The following is a 17,454-nucleotide window of genomic DNA, read 5'->3' on the forward strand; positions in this document are numbered from 1 at the left end:
CTCCCTCCTGGCAACAAGGCCCACATCATGTTTGCACCTCAACACTGACTTCCAGGAAAGGCTGAGTGGGCATCTTATGCTGTCTCTAGTTGAGGGAGAAGTGGGAGTGCGGGACAGAGGATGAGGGGACGGAAAGCGGAGGGCAGGCAAAGCCTGAGGCCACGGAGGGCCAGTCAGTCAGGTAAAGGAAAGCGAGTCACCCAGGCTTGAGCGCTGGCTGCACTTGCCCCCTCAGTGTCACCTTTTCCAAGTCGATCAGACATCTCAGACTCGACACGTCCCAGATCCACTTGCTCTTTCAGCCTCCTGTCATGACAACTTGAGCCTTCTGGTTGCTCAGGTTGGAAACCTCTGAGTCATTCTTGATTCCTCTGTGCTTTTCACACCTCGTGTCCAGTCCTTCAGGAAGTCTCAGAGACTTTACCTTTAAAATACATCTTAAATCAGGCTCTCCACCTACCCGTGCTGCTGCTGCACGAGTCTAAAGCATCTCTCACCTGGATGACCTTTGCCGCTGCCGCCCTGACTCCCTGCCTGCCTGCCTGCCTGCAGCCCGTTCTAAACCTAGGAGGTGGAGTAATCTTTTAACTCATGAGTCAGATACTGTCATTACTCTGCTCAGAACCTGGAAATGACTCCCCATGGCCCTCAGGGTGAAGACCAGAATGCCAGTACTGGTGTTCAAGTTCCCACGCTCTATATCCTCACCATCCCTCCCTCCCCTGTGGCCACCCTCGCTGCTTTGCCATTCCTCATCCCCACCAGGCACCCTCCTACCCTGTGGCCTTTGCATGCGCTCTTCCTGCTGCTGATCACGGGCCCGCTCTTCTGTCACATTCCCTCTAGCTCCTCCCCAACTGAACGAGGTCAAGGTCAGAGGCAGTTGTCTGTTTGGATTTGGCATCATGGAGATTATCTATGGTGAAGGGCAGAGATACAGAGCCTTTTATGGAAGTGTGTAGCCTTCTTGGTCTATGATTAACTAGAAGGAAACTGCAGTTGATTTTTCAGACACTTGTGGCTGCGCAGAGGTGTATGTAGTGCATTTAGGATTTCGCCGAGGAGCATGTTTTTCCATGGGACAGTATGTTGAAATCAGGCTGGCTGTGATGGGTTCCCTGAGTCACCCTCTGCGAGGTTTGTAATTCTCAATTCAGTTCAGGTTGCAGGCACTCTTGTTGTTAAAAGATCAATGCAAATAGTGTCTGAGGAATGTTTGGTGTAATTTATTGTATATGCCTTATTGTTTGATAATTTTGAGCCTTAATCATGCAGTGATATTTAAGATATTTAAACAAATGTTGCAGCTACATTATTTTTCGATTGACTTAGCCTTTGGATGTTCATTCTCTTTATTTTCACATTAACTTTGTAAAGATGTTGCTGTGGTTTGGTGGACGGAACATAACACGGGGAGGTGCTAGGGGCAGGGTCATACTTTTCAGCAGGGCGGCTAGGAGGTCAGGCCTCTCTGAGAAGGTGACGTTTGAGGAAAGGCCTGGAAGGATAGAAGCAGGATGAAGCCCACAAGGTGCTTAAGGAAGGAGACAGTGACCAGTGTCACAGGCCAGCGAGCACCGTGCTGAGAACTAGAAGCCTCTTCCACTGGCGCAGGGTCAGCATTGATATGTCTGTAGCATAGATTGATTTGCTGAGGCCGAAGGATTAGCAATAAAGGACCTGGGTCCGGTGCCTGTTGACCAACAAGTGAAACAACAAGCACTAAAACTTAGAGAAGTCACAGTTAGATTTATTTGGAGCCAAGTTTGAGGACTTACTTAAGCCTGAGAACGCAGACTCAGTGTAGACTGAGAATGGGTCCCAAAGTAAGTTATGTGAGGCGCAATATATATACATTTTGTTCCCTTTCCTTTTCTGTTTTGTTTTGTTTGAGACAGAGTCTCACTCTGTTGCCCAGGCTGGAGTGCAATAGTGTGATCTCGACTCACTGCAACCTCTTGCCTCCTGGGTTCAAACGATTCTCCTGCCTCAGCCTCCCAAGTAGCTGGGACTACGCCACCACGCCTGGCTAATTTTTGTATTTTTAGTAGAGACAGGGTTTCACCATATTGGCCAGGCTGGTCTCGAATCCCTGGCCTCAAGTGATCTAGCCACCTTAGCCTCCCAAAGTGCTGGGATTACAGATATGAGCCACTGTGCCCAGCCTCTTTTTTTTTTTCTTTTTTTTCTTTTAAAGATATGAGGTCTTGCTGTTGCCCTGTCACCCAGGCTGGAGTGCAGTGGTGCAATCATAGCCCAGTGCAGTCTCTCAACTCCTGGGCTCAAGTGATTCTCCCACCTCAGCCTCCCAAGTAGCTGAGACTACAGGCATGTACCACTATGCCCAGGGCATTTCCAATGTTTTTTAAACATGTGGGGTCTTTCTATGTTGCCCAAGCTGGTCTTGAGCTCCTGGCCTCGGTGATCCTCCCACATCAGCCTCCCAAAGTGCTGGGATTACAGGCATGAGCCACCTTGCCTGGCCTTGTGTTTTGTATCAGGGGAATACATGTGGCACAGAGGTGGGAGAAGCAGGCAGTGAAGCAGCAGTTTCAGTCCTGTGATTGTGATTGGCGCTCAGAGACGCTGTGCATTAAGATAAGGTAACTATGCAGCTGAGTGGGTAGGAGAAAGGTTAGGCATCGTAGAGTCTGGTGGAAGGTGACTGATTCCATCCCGTCTTTGTTCTGTATCTGATAAACAGATTTATGACCAATAACCGTCAGTGAAATATTTAACAAACTCCAGTAAGACAGGCAAGAGGCCAGCTTTAGTTTATAGGCCCCGCTTTCCTGACGCATGTGTCCAACTGCAGCCATTGTGGGCCAGTGTTCAAATTTTCATTAGAACTTTCTTTTTTCTGACATACTCAAGTGCTTGTTCTGAAGTTGATATGGAGACAGGGTGGCAGGAAGCATCCTTAGTGACTGGAACTCAAGTTGTGGCAGTGGAAGTGATAGAAGTCAGGCCACAGGGCTCCCTGGCCTTAGTCATGGGCAAGACGAGACCAGGCCACCATTCTCTTCCCTGCCCCACCCCAGTTACATTCCAAGCGCTTTAGAAGGTTTATCAGTGATGCCCCAGAGTGGACTCAGGAGGATGGCATGTGTTAGCATACTGAGCACAGCTCTGTGGGCCTCTGCATGTGTGGGAGAAGCCTTAGCAAAAACTGCAAATGAGTGTTTCTCATCTGTCTCTTTCAGACGGCCCACCTGAGGACATCGACCCTAAGGACTCATATCTCATTACAAGAAGCATCATGGCCGAGCCAGACTACATAGAAGATGACAATCCTGAACTCATTAGGCCTCAGAAACTGATCAATCCTGTCAAAACCTCCCGGAACCATCAAGATCTTCACAGAGAACTTCTTATGAATCAAAAAAGGTAAAATGGTTTCTTGAGCATAGTTTTTTGTTTTTTTTTTTTAAGAGGACTTTTAAGATCATGATACCTAATTTTAATTGTATTTACAGAGGCTTCAAAGAGTCTTTGATTTCTTGCCCTTTGTTAAGGCTTTCTTATTCCTTCTCACATCCTAGAACCGGGTTATCCCTCCATGAGGCAGATCCCCTGCAGGTGGCCATCACTGTGGTGGCCAGCAGTGCTTCCGGACTCCTGCAGTCACGGGTTCCCTTCTGAAATGGATGTGTATTTCCAAATTCGGATGGAAGAGGCTGGAGTAAGGATAGAAGAGAATGTCCTAAGTAGAAGAGAAATATGTTCTTAAATTTAAAATCTGAATTTTCTCCTTACACTGGGGGAGGTGTAGAAATCATGTAATTACCGCCTACTCCGGCATTTGTCAGTAGTGGGTAGAAGTCTCTAGAACCATATTAGACTTAATAGATAGGACACTCATGTTTTTGTTTGTTTTTTGAGTAGCATTTTAAATGATTATTATCATAGTCTTTATTATTAATTATTTTGGAGGACAGGAAAACATTTACCTTCTGTCTACTTTGCAAACTCCATCTGTGCCATAAATCATTTTGGATGTTGGGTTGCTGTACTCTGCTTTTTAAGTAATTTGGGCAGGACAGGAGACTAGGAGAACTGAGGATGAAAGGCTGCTTTTTCAATTTAAGAACTAGGAAGCTTCATTTAGGATTATTTTCAGATCTCGCAGGACTATAGATGGCTCATTTGCCCACTCTTTGCTAAGCCCTGGTGAAAGGTCTCCCATTGAACTGAAAGATACGCAGATCAAGTTTAGCATTAGGGTAATTTTTTACAGGGAGGCCTAGTTAAACAAATGTTTTAAAGAGGATCAAGGGGCATTTTTATGGCAGTTCTCTTTCCTGAGTACACTCCAGCTAGAACTAATGACTCCTATCTATCCCAGGAATCATTTGTAAATACATTTCTCCCTCTAGAGTATGGGAATGTGGCTTACTCCTGTTTTATCCCCAGCATATTACCAGGAAGCTGTTGGATTAATGTTTATTAAACTGAATGCAAATAAGTTTTTAGCTTCCATCTGCCTTTGTTGTCACACAGTAGAAGAAAGAATATATGAATTTGGTATTATTATGGCCAAAGCAAAATGAGACTATCAAGTTCCTAAAATAGACCACAGAATTTAGAAGCCATCCTATCCTGCCTGGGAAATCATGTCTTCATTTTGGTGGAAAGATTGTCAGTTTAGTAGGCTCCGAAACAGAATAGCAGTTGTCACTCATAGATTTTCAGATTATCTTCACCTCTTTGGCCTCAGTTCCCTTATCTATAAAGTGTAAGGTAGGAGACTTAGCTGTTCTCTAAGAAACATTTTAGCTCAAACTTTTTCTTCTAGGAAAACCTATGAAAGGGCTCCAAGTCAGAATAAAGGTCAGAGTAAAACCACCATTTGCAGAATAAGTGTTCTCTAAATTATAGGCTATGAATTATTCTGCAAAAAATGTTTTTAGTAGTTTGGGTCATATTGCTGTAGAACCTACAGATTTGTGCAGTTGAGTCTATTTCCACATTTTTTAGAGAAAGGGCTTCCATTCTGTCTGTCTTTGTCTGGCCTGTTCTTTCTTCTCCTTGTTTGCCTAGCTCAACTAATCTGAGACAATGCTGGATTTCCCTAAAGTACTATGGTGTAGAGAGGACGTGGGCTTTGAGGTCAGAGAGAAATGATACGAATCTTGGTTTTACCAGGACTTAACTTTACCTACCTTATGATCTTGGCCAAGGTATCCCCTCTTGAGATCTGTTTCTTCATCTATAAAGAGGGAGATAATAGTATCTTTTTTTTTTTTTTTTTTTTTGAAACGGAGTCTCGCTCTGTTACCCAGGCTGGGGTGCAGTGGCGCCATCTCGGCTCACTGCAAGCTCCGCCTCCCGGGTTCACACCATTGTCCTGCCTCAGCCTCTCCGAGTAGCTGGGACTACAGGCGCCCGCCACCTCGCCCGGCTAATTTTTTGTATTTTTAGTAGAGACGGGGTTTCACCGTGTTAGCCAGGATGGTCTCGATCTCCTGACCTCGTGATCCGCCCGCCTCGGCCTCCCAAAGTGCTGGGATTACAGGCATGAGCCAACGCACCCGGCCAATAGTATCTTTCTTATCAAAATTCAAGTAGGCTGGGCACCGTGGCTCATGCCTGTAATCCCACCACTTTGGGAAGCCAAGGCAGGTGGATCCCCTGAGGTCAGGAGTTCGAGACCAGCCTGGCCAACCTGGCGAAACCTTGTCTCTACTAAAAATACAAAAATTAGCCAGGCGTGGTGGCACACACCTGTAATCCCAACTACTCGGGAGGCTGAGGCAGGAGAATTGCTTGAACATGGGAGGTGGAGGTTGCAGTGAGCTGAGATTGTGGCAATGCATTCCAGCCTGGGTGACAGAGCAAGACTCTGGCTCCAAAAAAAAAAAAAAAAAACTTAAAGTAAATAATAGCTTGTATGAAAATGCTTAACATAATAAGTGATCACTTAGTCACATCTATCTTCCACTTCCTATGTGGCAACATCTGGAATTTCCTATTGCCTGTTCTCCCTTTTCTTTGAAGGATTTTTGTCTGGTTGGAAATACAGTAAAAAAAAAGAAAAAGAAGGGCCGGGCGCGGTGGCTCATGCTTGTAATCCCAGCACTTTGGGAGGCCGAGGCGGGCGGATCACGAGGTCAGGAGATTGAGACCACGGTGAAACCCCGTCTCTACTAAAAATACAAAAAAAATTAGCCGGGCGTGGTGGCAGGCGCCTGTAGTCCCAGCTACTCGGAGAGGCTGAGGCAGGAGAATGGCGTGAACCCGGGAGGCGGAGCTTGCAGTGAGCCAAGATTGTGCCACTGCACTCCAGCCTGGGCGACAGAGCGAGACTCCGTCTCAAAAAAAAAAAAAAAAAAAAAAAAAGAAAAGGCAGATTTCAAAATCAAATGAATATATCTCATCTTATCTCTTAAGAGTTTTCAAGCTCATACCAAACTTGTTAGAAATACACTGGTTTTAGAGTGAGAATTTCTGAGTTTCTTTACTTTCATTCATCTTTTATTTTGTATACTTTTTAGAGACTGGGGTTTTTATTTCTAAATTTTAGTGCCAAACTATAGGATACATCACATCAATACTATGTATGTTTGGTTAATGAATAACCAGTCTTGATTACTGCATGGTATTGGAATAAAAATCCGTTTGCTTTTCTGCAGTTTATAACAAGTCTTCCTACATTTTGTCTCATCTGGTGCTCTTTCTAATAGCCCAGTGTATGCTATCTTCAGGTTACCCTCACTCACGTGAGTAATCTCAAGGTGACTGGTTTAAGGAGTCATCTCAAGATTACATAATAGTTTTTTTGAAATAGTGTTTAGAAATAAAAACAAGTTTATGTGAGACTTACACCTTTGCTACACATAGCTACAAATTTAGCTCAAAGCTCTATAGCAGTTCAGACAGTTTTTCCAGTTACATTTCAGAGATTATGTGTTAAAGGCCAAGTCACTGCTTAAGGGAACCAGCACCCACAGATCTGCTAACTGCGAAACCTGTGCTCTTTCTAGTATATAATCCTGTTCCTCTATTTACCATCTTTGGAACCCAGCTTAGTTTCAGGTTAAAAGTCTTGGAAGCCTCTAGGTCTGACGGTTAAAAGCCTGTGTCAGGTTCTCACTTTCCATAGGTGTTTTCAGTAGTATAAAAAGGCAGATTTCAAAATGTTTTTTTTTTTTTTTTGGTTAAAAGATTACTATTGAAGCGATCTTTAAAAAAACAATTAAGAAGGGCCAGGCACGGTGGCTCACGCCTGTAATCCCAGCACTTTGGGAGGCCAAGATGGGTGGATCACGAGGTCAGGAGATCAAGACCATCCTGGCTAACGTGGTGAAACCCCATCTCTACTAAAAATATAAAAAAATTAGTCAGGTGTGGTGGCGGGCGCCTGTAGTTCCAGCTACTCAGGAGGCTGAGGCAGGAGAATGACGTGAACCTGGGAGGTGGAGCTTGCAGTGAGCCAAAATGGCGCTACTGCACTCCAGCCTGGGTGACAGAGTGAGATTCCATCTCAAAAAAAAAAAATTAAGAATATTTCTGATATTATTTAGAGAGAGAGAGAGAGATTCTGTGCTCTACAAAGATTACTTTTTGGAATAAATAGGTCAGTTACTTAAACATATCCCTAAAGTTGGTTCTTTGGCTTGTATATTTCGAAGTCAGTGGCCTCTCGTTCCTGGTTTTTAGCTGACATTCTTTTGGCATGCTTTACTAGATGAATAGTTCCTCAATAAATACTTGCTGCTGTACAACATGGAAAAAGATAGGGGCAGTTCTAGAGATAAAGGATACAAGTATTTGTGTTCGAGTCCATGCAGGTAAAAATGACTAAACCAGAAACGTAAATGAGGCAGGCCAAACCAGAAGATTACAATATTAAAGAACAAAGGCTGAAATTCAGGCCCAGTGCGGTAACTCACGCCTATAATTCCAGCACTCTGGGAGGCCAAGGCAGGCGGATCACCTAAGGTCAGGAGTTTGAGAGCAGCCTGGCCAACATGGAGAAACCCTATCTCTACTGAAAATACAAAAAAATTAGCTGGGTGTGGTGGCACACGCCTGTAATCTCAGCTACTTGGGAGGCTGAGGCAGGAGAGTAGCTTGGACCCAGGAAGCAGAGGTTGCAATGAGCCGAGGTCATGCCACTGCACTCCAGCATGGGCAATAGAGCGAGACTCTGTCCCCCCCCAAAAAAAGAACAAGGGCTGAAATTCAAATAAACTTTTCCCGGTAGCCTAAGAAAAATAATTAGGCCAGGAGATGTCTGGCTACATGGGTAGGCATTGTTCTGTAATGGTCTAAGCCCCAGACCTTTCGTCTGGCTGAATGCTCTCCCAGGTGATGAAATGACTTCACTTATTAATACATAGGTACACAGAGTTCAGGTAGATGTGGAATGAATGTGGACTTGCCCCGTCTGCCCTTGAATGTATTTAGTGGTTTATGTGAAATGTACCTTTCAAAGTTGTCTGTATGTTTCGTACTCTGGTGGTGGGAATATAAATCATTGCAGCCTTTTTGTAGGGTGCTTTGGCAGTACTCATCAAAATATGCCATGTGCAGATGCTTAGCCAGCAATTCCGCTTCTATGAATCTAGCCAACAGAAATACTTGTAGAAGCGTGCAGCTATAAATGTCCACAGAGGCTCAGAGCCTCATTGTTTTTAATAGTGAACAGTTGGAAACCAAATAGATGTCTGTCAGTAGGGATGTGGCAGAATTGTGGCATGTTTATATGGGTATAGAAAGTAGACCAAACTGTTAGTAACAGTTATCTCTGCATGCAGGAATAGGTAGGGGTTGATGGGTACAGGGTCTTTACTTTGCATAATTTTGGGGCCACTGTTCACATATAACATTTGCAATGGAGTGATGCTCCTCGATTCATTTAATGGAGAAGGTTTGGATGTGCTTTTGCTTTTTATTTAACATATGGGTATATTACTTTTCTTTTTCTGCAGAGCACTTATTAATTTTATAGTTTTTAAAATTGGCTTTGCGCGCTTCAGTAGTCACAGGTAGCTACCTGACCGAGAAGCCGACTTGGGAATTACTGTCACTCTTGGGTGATACTGTCATAAAGGGGTTGAAAGTACTCGTTAGCTGTATATGTCAGAATTGATTAAAGAGAACCAACTATACTTATGCAAGGGATGGTATTGTAGTTAATTACGAAATTTGGAGAAACTCACTTCTGTCTGTTGACACTATCTCTGCTCCATTTAGACTTAGAGACTTATATGGGCAATGCTTGACTTTTTCCATTCAGCACAGAAAGTTAAGTTCCACTGTGATAAAATATTAACTAAATTTATATGACTTCTTGACTGCTGTAAGTAGAGAATATTTATCGTATAAGCACCATTTTCCTGAATTTTTTGTTACTACATATTTTATCTTCCTGTCACTATTGTGTAAAATCTTTGAAAGGAAAATGAATACTGTGTAATAGTTAAACCCATTCATAGGTTGCAATAGAGTGTCAGCCAAATGTGTCATACATCAAATCTTCAGCAGCTTTTGCATAATCCAGGAGAATTTAACAATAGTTGAAGTTAATTTTGCCAGTGAAATGTAGGGAAAGAAAAATGTTTGAAATGTGAATTATTCAGATAGCTAAATTCTTAATCCTAAAATTTAAATCCCTTAATTCTGTCTGTAGTGTTATATCAAGACTTTTTAATAGTCATGAAACTGAGTAAGTCTTTATTCAGATTACTTAAAAACAGATTTTCCTGTGGTTAACAACACCTTTATTTTGAACAGAGTACTCTTAAGCAGCTTATATTGTGCTGATTAAAGATTTAATCTGTCCATATTTTTTGCCCTGTTGTTCAGTCTTGATAACTATGAAATAAACCATAATTAAATCACAAAAGTCACCTGCCTCTTTTGTTTCCCTGGAAATTTGGCCAAATTTTTTTTAACGGAAAGTTCTGCTAATGAAAATTGGGAAATTGGAGACATACATTATTTTGACTGTGTCCTCTGTCATTAAAGATGGAATATACTAGCTGAGTGTGGTCACTTATGCCTGTAATCCCACCACTTGGGGAGGCCAAGGCAGGTAGATGGCTTGAGCTCAGGAGTTCGAGACCAGCCAGGCCAACATGGTGAAACCCCATCTCTACTAAAAATATAAAAAATTATCCAGGCGTGGTTGTGGGCACCTGTAATCCCAGCTCCTCGGGAGGCTGAGGGAGGAGAATCGCTTGAACCTGGGAAGACGAGGTTGCAGTGACCCGAGATTGTGCCATTGCACTCCAGCCTGGGCAACAAGAGCAAATCTCTATCTCAAAAACGAAAAAAAAAAAAAAAAAAAAAAGAGCTGGGCGTGGTGGCATGTGCCTGTGGTCCCAGCTACTCAGGAGGCTGAGGTCGGAGGATCGCTGGAGCCCAGGAGGCAGAGGTTTCAGTGAGCTGAGATCATGCTGCTGCACTCCAGCCCGGGCAACAGAGAGACCCTGTCTTGGGGGGAAAAAAAAAAAAAAAAGATGGAATATACCGATTTTTACTCTAAACAACAACTTTGAATTAAGTTTTTGTGATTTTTAAAAACATCTAGATAGGAGAGATGCGAGAATTTTTAGAAATTCTAGATGAAGGAGGAAGTATGCAATTACAGATGTGATTGTGTGGACTTGAAAGGGATCAAGGTGAGTGTGCTGTTGAATTTCTCTGGCCAGAGCACATACATTGGAAATTGTTATTTAACAGTTGCTCAGATGACTCCTAGTTGGTTAGTCACAGTAGTTGATAGGAGTCGTTTAGAGAACAACCCTGTCCCTTGTCTACAGATTAGCAGTCACCAGCAGCCAGACCAGGAGGTGTGTGGGAGGTGCTCAGGCCCATCCCGGAGTCCAGGACACAGTCAGCAGTGCTTGTTGCCTGCACCTCAGAAAAGCATGAATTACTGTTCCGCCACGTGCCTGCGTGCGTAGCATGAGTATGTGTGCGCTGTTACCTGCACCCTGTGCTGCCTGAAATTGATAGTGCTTTTCCTGTTCGGTGGTTTGTCCTATTTTTATTTTAAATTGTCTTGGTAAATTTTAACATCGAGTTGAGATAAGTTATGAGTTGGCGGAGACTAGCTAAGATAAGTGACTAAGGAAGGCAATAAGAAGAAAGGTGGGCTGGATAATCCAGCATTCTGGAAAGCCATAGGGGAAATCCTAAGGAAATAGAAAAGGAAATCTTAAGCTGACAGTTAAACAGACAGATAGAGCACTAGAGAAAATGCTAAGACATGTCTTTCCCTTGACTTCTCTCAAATATTTCAGATGGAGGGTGGCTAGTTCATGGCCTGTTTGGCTTGTTTCTCCCCATTTGGAGAGACGGCAGCCTAATTTATCTCTCAGAAATGTGGGACTTCCCTGAAGGCCGACTTGCTTTCATTGTAAATAATCAACTACACATCTGAAAGGGTTTCGGTGGAGGAGCACTGGACTGAGAATTAGGGGATTAAGATTCTGCATGGCCATATCCTTCAGTAACGATGTAACCTCAGATGTGCCTTTAGATGTACAAGAACCCCCTTTCAGATCTGAAAAATGAAGGGTGGGAAGGTTTCCAGGGCCATTTTACTGTCTAAGCTGGTCTTGAGGCTGCATTTAGTACATAAGATCGGGGCTAGAGGCCAGGTGCGGTGGCTCAGGCCTGTAATCCCAGCACTTTGGGATGCTGAGGCGAGTGGATCCCGAGGTCAGGAGTTTCAGACCAAACTGACCAACATGGTGAAACCCCATGTCTACTAAAAATACAAAAATTAGCTGGGCGTGGTGGTGCACGCCTGTAATCCCAGCTACTCCAGAGGCTGAGGCAGGAGAATTGCTTGAACCTGGGAGGCGGAGGTTGCATTGAGCCTGGATCGCATGCCACTGCACTCCAGCCTGGGTGACAGAGTGAGACTCTGTCTCAGAAAAAAAAGAAAAAAATCAGGGCCTAGATTTTGGGAAGCCTCCCCTCCATGCAGAGCCCCCTCATTTCCTGACCATCTCCGTCTCCGTCATGGGCACCCATCACAGTCATTGTACACGCATCCCCACCCTCAAAAAAAAACTGCCCTCCTTTGCGTAGCCTAGTGTCTTGCACACGGCAGGTGACCAATATATTTTTATTGAATGAGTAGATTTGATGTACTCTTTGGAGATCTCCTCTTGCCTTTCTTTCATGCTGGTGAATTTCTTAGATCACCATGTTGCCTGTTGTAGCCTAGTAGGTATCATGCTAATTCTGTAGACTTCTTTTCTGTGGTTGATATTGTAAGTTAAATTTCTGTTCATAAAAAATGTAGCCATTAGATTAATGTTTTTTGTTTTTGTTAATGCTCTTTTGCAGGGGTCTTGCGCCTCAGAACAAACCAGAATTGCAGAAGGTGATGGAAAAAAGAAAACGAGACCAAGTAATAAAGCAGAAGGAAGAAGAAGCACAGAAGAAGAAATCCGACTTGGAAATAGAGCTATTAAAACGGCAGCAGAAGTTGGAGCAGGTAAGGGGCATTGGCTGGAAGCTGTCTTTTTTTGTTTTTGTCTTGAAGAATGTTGGAGTGTTGGAGCGGGCAGGATTTAGCAGACATGCCAGTGTATACATTTATACTATGAAAGAAATACTGGAGACAGATGTCAGCAAATGGGGTCAAATACGTCCAAGGCAAGGAGAAGAATCCTAGTGAGGACCTAAAAGAGATCCCAGAGGCAAAAGCAAAACAGGGACATGGCACTGAATTCACACAGGGGGCTGGAGTAATTTAATGACACTCACCTTCACGGAGACTCCAGAGCAACTGCACATTGACCCCAGGATTTGTTTCCTTAGCCCTGTCTTTTCAATTCTTGTCATCTCGTGGTCCTATTTGCAGTGACAGCCAAGTGGCTTCTGTTTCTGTGCACAATTACCCGGACTCTATCATCCATTTTTTTAAAAGTGGGGGACCAGGAGAGAATTTCTTCTGTGGGGAAGTAAAGTTGTCAGGGACTTTGAAAAGAGAGAGGAGTATTGTGAAAGGCTGCTTGGTTTGTAAATAATTTTTCCTTTTCTGAATGTCATTTAGCTTGAACTTGAGAAGCAGAAATTGCAAGAAGAGCAAGAAAATGCCCCTGAGTTTGTGAAGGTGAAAGGCAATCTCAGGAGAACAGGCCAGGAAGTCGCCCAAGCCCAGGAGTCCTAGGCCGAGGCTGCACCAAGACCTCGTGTGTCTCCCCACAGAGCTGTCTGTGGGTGCCTCCGCAATCTCAGGGCAAAAGCCCCTGGAGAATGTTCCAGCCAGCAGAGAATTTTGACTTGCAGTAGGATTTGGTTTGATGTTCCTACGATCTGGGTGGATGCCTTGCCTGTGACAGCTGCAGTTCCTATTCGCCAAATGGAGGGAAGTGCCCCGCACATAAGTTGGGACGATGGACCTGTGTTCAGAGACTTAACAGAACCAACAAGCAAAACAAGTGAGAACAGGAAAAAGGAAGAGGACACTGGAATCAATTCTTGAGAGTTGCACTACTTGGTTTTTCTTCCATTCCAAGTTTAGTGGGACCCAGAGCCTTTTTTCTTTTAAAAGCTAAAAAAAAAGTTTAATTTCCTCTTTTTGTTATCTGTTAGATAATTGAGATCACCTAGAAATGCGTTTAATCTGTTCACTCACTGTTTGTAAATTTTGAGGACCCAGAATTTTCTTGTTTAATTTATACTTTCACCCCTGTTGCAGTTAACACCAGAGAAGGAACGTGAATGTCGAGCACAGCCACTACCCTTGTTGGCACTAAATTTAGAAATAGGGTGAGAAGGTTTAAAAGCCCATCTTGATTTTATTTTCATTCCTTTTGGTTCTCTGTGTAATAATAGCAGGCTACATAGTGACATTCCATTTCCAAGAAGGTACATCCTGTCTGTTCATTAATTGCTTTGATTACTAGGAGGTTTTTTGTTCAGTTTTGTTTTTAAATGTCTTGCTGATCTAGTTCTTTTAGATGGAGTAACCTTCCAGTCCTTTAGAGAGTAGAACTAGTCCATATAACTCAGCTTCGGTATCAAAAGTAGAAGCCGCCACATCTTTTCATTTCTCCAAGAGGAGTGTGGGGAAGGTTCCCGTGACCGGCTGGGCAGTCAGGATCTCTCTAGGCCTTCTAATGTGAAATAAGTGTAGACTGCTCTCAAGGAGGCTTCATCAGAAGATGTATAGTATTTGAATGTCTAATGATAATGAATATCATTAGAATCCAAGCTTTGAAAATTTCTGATTAATGCTCATATATTTCTTTACTTTTTTTTTTTCTTGTGAAGAAAGACTTTCACCACTGTCTGAGTGATGATGCTGTTGATAAGGATGATGTCAATGACTACTATATTGCATCTCTCAGGAACAGCTGATGGGAAGGGAGGGGCTGCTGAGTTCCCTTGTTCTAGCTAGCAGCACGCTCCTCAGAGAGGGGGCCGAGTTATAGACAGCAGCCGCATTCTCATGCAAAATTAGTTTTAAACTGCTAGTGTGGGCATCGGTACCTTTTGCCTGGGTGATACGGAAGAATTTTTGAGGATTTAGTATGCCCTCCATAGAGACAATTCAGCCAGTCATTTCTGCATTGGAGAGACTTGTCATACTTTCTTTGAAGACTCATAGAAAGCTGGATCCAGAGCTTTTGAATCCTTAATTAGCATAGTAGAAATTAGCTTTCTATGGGAATGCTTTAGTGTTAGCAGTTGACAATTAGGCCCATATTCAATCTGAATGGGAACAAAAGTAAATGCAATGATAATATACTGCTAGTTAGAGAAACATGTTAGTTGATTATACCTGAAATGGATTATTTATCTCATCAGCAAGTATTATTTGAGTAAAATGAGAAACGCGTAGGAAAAATTGTTGCTCTATAGTAATTTGGTTTCGAAGAATGGAATGGTAACTATTTTTTCCCATCGTTCTTTTGAGAGAAGAAAGTGTGATGACTGATGATCTTGAAAAGCCCACTTCTGATTGCACATTGACTAGAATTCTTTCTTTGTGTCTGTGGACTAGCGATGCTGTTTGTAAAATGAAGATTCGAGACTGGCTCATGTCTTTTTATCTAACTAGATGTCAGATCTTGAAATCTGTATTCTCGAAGCAATTCTGCCACTTGATCGTATTCACAAGGGTCCTGATAGGCTCTGTTAGAAGGACCAATTCTGTTCCTAGAGCTTAACTAGATTTCATTCTTCACTGCAAAAAAAAAAAAAGTTAATTAAGAAAGCACTTCTTTCCTAATCTCACTCAAATCTGCAGAATTATTTGTAATTAGTAAGACAAAATCTGGCCAAAAGGAGACTTGTAAATAGCGTAAAGTGGTGTCTTATGCTAAACGGTGGAATGTATAGGCAGAGAAGCTCTTTGAAGTTGTCAGATGAGCTGGGCTCACAAGCCTGGTTCAAACAGGCTGTCAGTCTCCTCTCACCCCTTAATACTGTGCAGCCCAAACTCCTAGGACTCCTGAACATCTGAGCAGTTTTGTGCTTTGAGCCACTTTTTGACAAAAATGGCTCCATTTTTCCACAGCGTGGTTTTCTTAAAATAGTTTAATGTTTTATAGTCTCATAGTAGTAGTGTTGCTTTCTAAGCTATAACAGTCGACTTTATTCTTCTACTCTGAAAAATCTTGACTTGTTTGAGTGTATATAATATATATAAAGGGAGCCTTAATGGATTGGTTTTCATAATTTAATATTTTTTGTATTTGCTCTTGTATAATTGTTTTTAATGGAAAGTATTAAAGAATTGAGGGTGGAATTCTTAGAACCAAAGTTATTCTTAATAAAAATCACCACATGCTTGGACCATGCAACCATGTTTGTCTGATGTGTTTAAGGTGGGCATCTGGAGCAGAACGGGGCTGGGTTCAATTCAAAGGTGAGAGTTGGTTCCAGGGTCTCCCTTTTGATGACTGGTCCTCATTGACAACCTTGCCCCCAAATCACTTATGTCCTATTGCCTTGTGGCAGTCAAGCTGACAGTTGATCATATCAAACAGAGTCATCTCAGGTATTTATGGCACTGTAAATTACACATTGCAGTAGACCATATGGCCCTTTAGCAGCAGCCATCAGTCCTCAGCTCAAAGTATTCTGAATTTTAGTTAGCTTGGTAGGACAGTGGGAGACCTGTTTTGGGAAGGGCCATTGTTTAGTGCGTTTGACCCTGGTACATATGGCATGTCTGAAGTATGATTAGGAGGTTTTTTTGCTTACTCAACTAAATTAATGTTATTCCTCAAAGAAGTTACTTTGGAAAGGTATATACCTGATTGCATTATACTACTGGTTAAAATACTTTGGAGGTTCAAGTCTCTTTATAATTATGCCTTTATTTTTCAACTACAAGTTATTACTCAGTTTGATCACCCAACTTCTAGTGTCTTTGGACTCTTTTAAAATATTATATCTACTCAGGAGAGTAAAAATTTACTATCTCTAAGGTTATACCATGAACTCTAAAGCCAGTGCAGAAGATAGATTCCAAAAATCATTTGAGGAGTAGCTGCATCTTTGGAATAACTAGGCAGTTTGTCCTGGTGACTGTGTTGAGGCTGTTAATCCATTCAATTTGACTACTTCCCCAGTATCTCTCTCTCTCTCTCTCTCTGTCTCTCTCTCTCTCTCTGTGTGTGTGTGTGTGTGTGTGTGTGTTTTACAGTAGTAATAGATCTGAAAGAAGACAGGGCAATTAAAGTGTTTAGTAAGATTTAAAATACTATAGGACAGCTAAAAGAAGTTTTAAAATAATACTACCCAGCATACATTTCCTAGTATAATAAGAGATGAAGTATTTTACTTCCAGGGTCTTCGGATAAATAAAATCTTTATGAGCTAGCCTAACAATCACAGTTTCTACTTCATTTTGTCTCATGAGAAAACATAGACTAATTATCAGTTGGGGATCCTTTGAATATCTTCCCACTTGCTCCTAGATTTTCTAGCAAGATGATAATTACCACTGGCCGTGGTGGCACAAAGTGCACTCACTCATTTATTGAAAGTGTGTTCATCACTACTGCAGTCCTGCTACTCCTAGAAATCCTCAAACTATGTGCATGTGTGTCTAAATGTAAATATGTGTGCACACATTTGCATTGATGTTTATTTTTATATCTATGTTTATAGAATACCATGAGGTCGGGCCAGGTATGGTGGCTCACGCCTGTAATCCCAGCACTTTGGGAGGCCAACACGGGTGGATTGCTTGAGGTCAGGAGTTCAAGACCAACCTGACCAACATGGTAAAACCCCATCTCTACTAAAAATACAAAAATTAGCCAGGCGTGGTGGCACGTGCCTGTAATCCCAGCTACTCGGGAGGCTGAGACAGGAGAACCACTTGAACCTGGGAGGCGGAGGTTGCAGTGAGCCAAGATGGCGCCACTGCACTCCAGTTTGGGTGACGGAGCGGACTCCATCTCAAGAAAAGAAAAAAAGGAATATCATGAAGTCATACTGATACCTCTAATCCCAACCTAGCGGTAT

The 17,454-nt window shown here is 42.7% G+C and overlaps 1 protein-coding gene across 10 annotated transcripts in view; it reads left to right on the forward strand.

Moving 5' to 3' along the window:
* Positions 1–15,779, forward strand: part of FAM107B (family with sequence similarity 107 member B) — a 254,279-nt gene extending 238,500 nt beyond the window's left edge. For all 10 annotated transcript variants that reach the window (XM_032157841.1, XM_058431631.1, XM_058431599.1 and 7 more), the window contains 3 exons: positions 3,204–3,387; positions 12,310–12,460; positions 13,022–15,779. In XM_032157841.1, coding sequence (XP_032013732.1) covers positions 3,204–3,387; positions 12,310–12,460; positions 13,022–13,138 — 452 coding nt within the window. In that variant the 3' untranslated portion in view covers positions 13,139–15,779. The remainder of the gene's footprint in view (positions 1–3,203; positions 3,388–12,309; positions 12,461–13,021) is intronic.
* Positions 15,780–17,454: the final 1,675 nt, after the last annotated feature.

The sequence above is a fragment of the Hylobates moloch genome, unplaced genomic scaffold, assembly GCF_009828535.3.
Source record: "Hylobates moloch isolate HMO894 unplaced genomic scaffold, HMol_V3 SCAFFOLD_2, whole genome shotgun sequence".
Lineage (NCBI taxonomy): Eukaryota > Metazoa > Chordata > Mammalia > Primates > Hylobatidae > Hylobates > Hylobates moloch.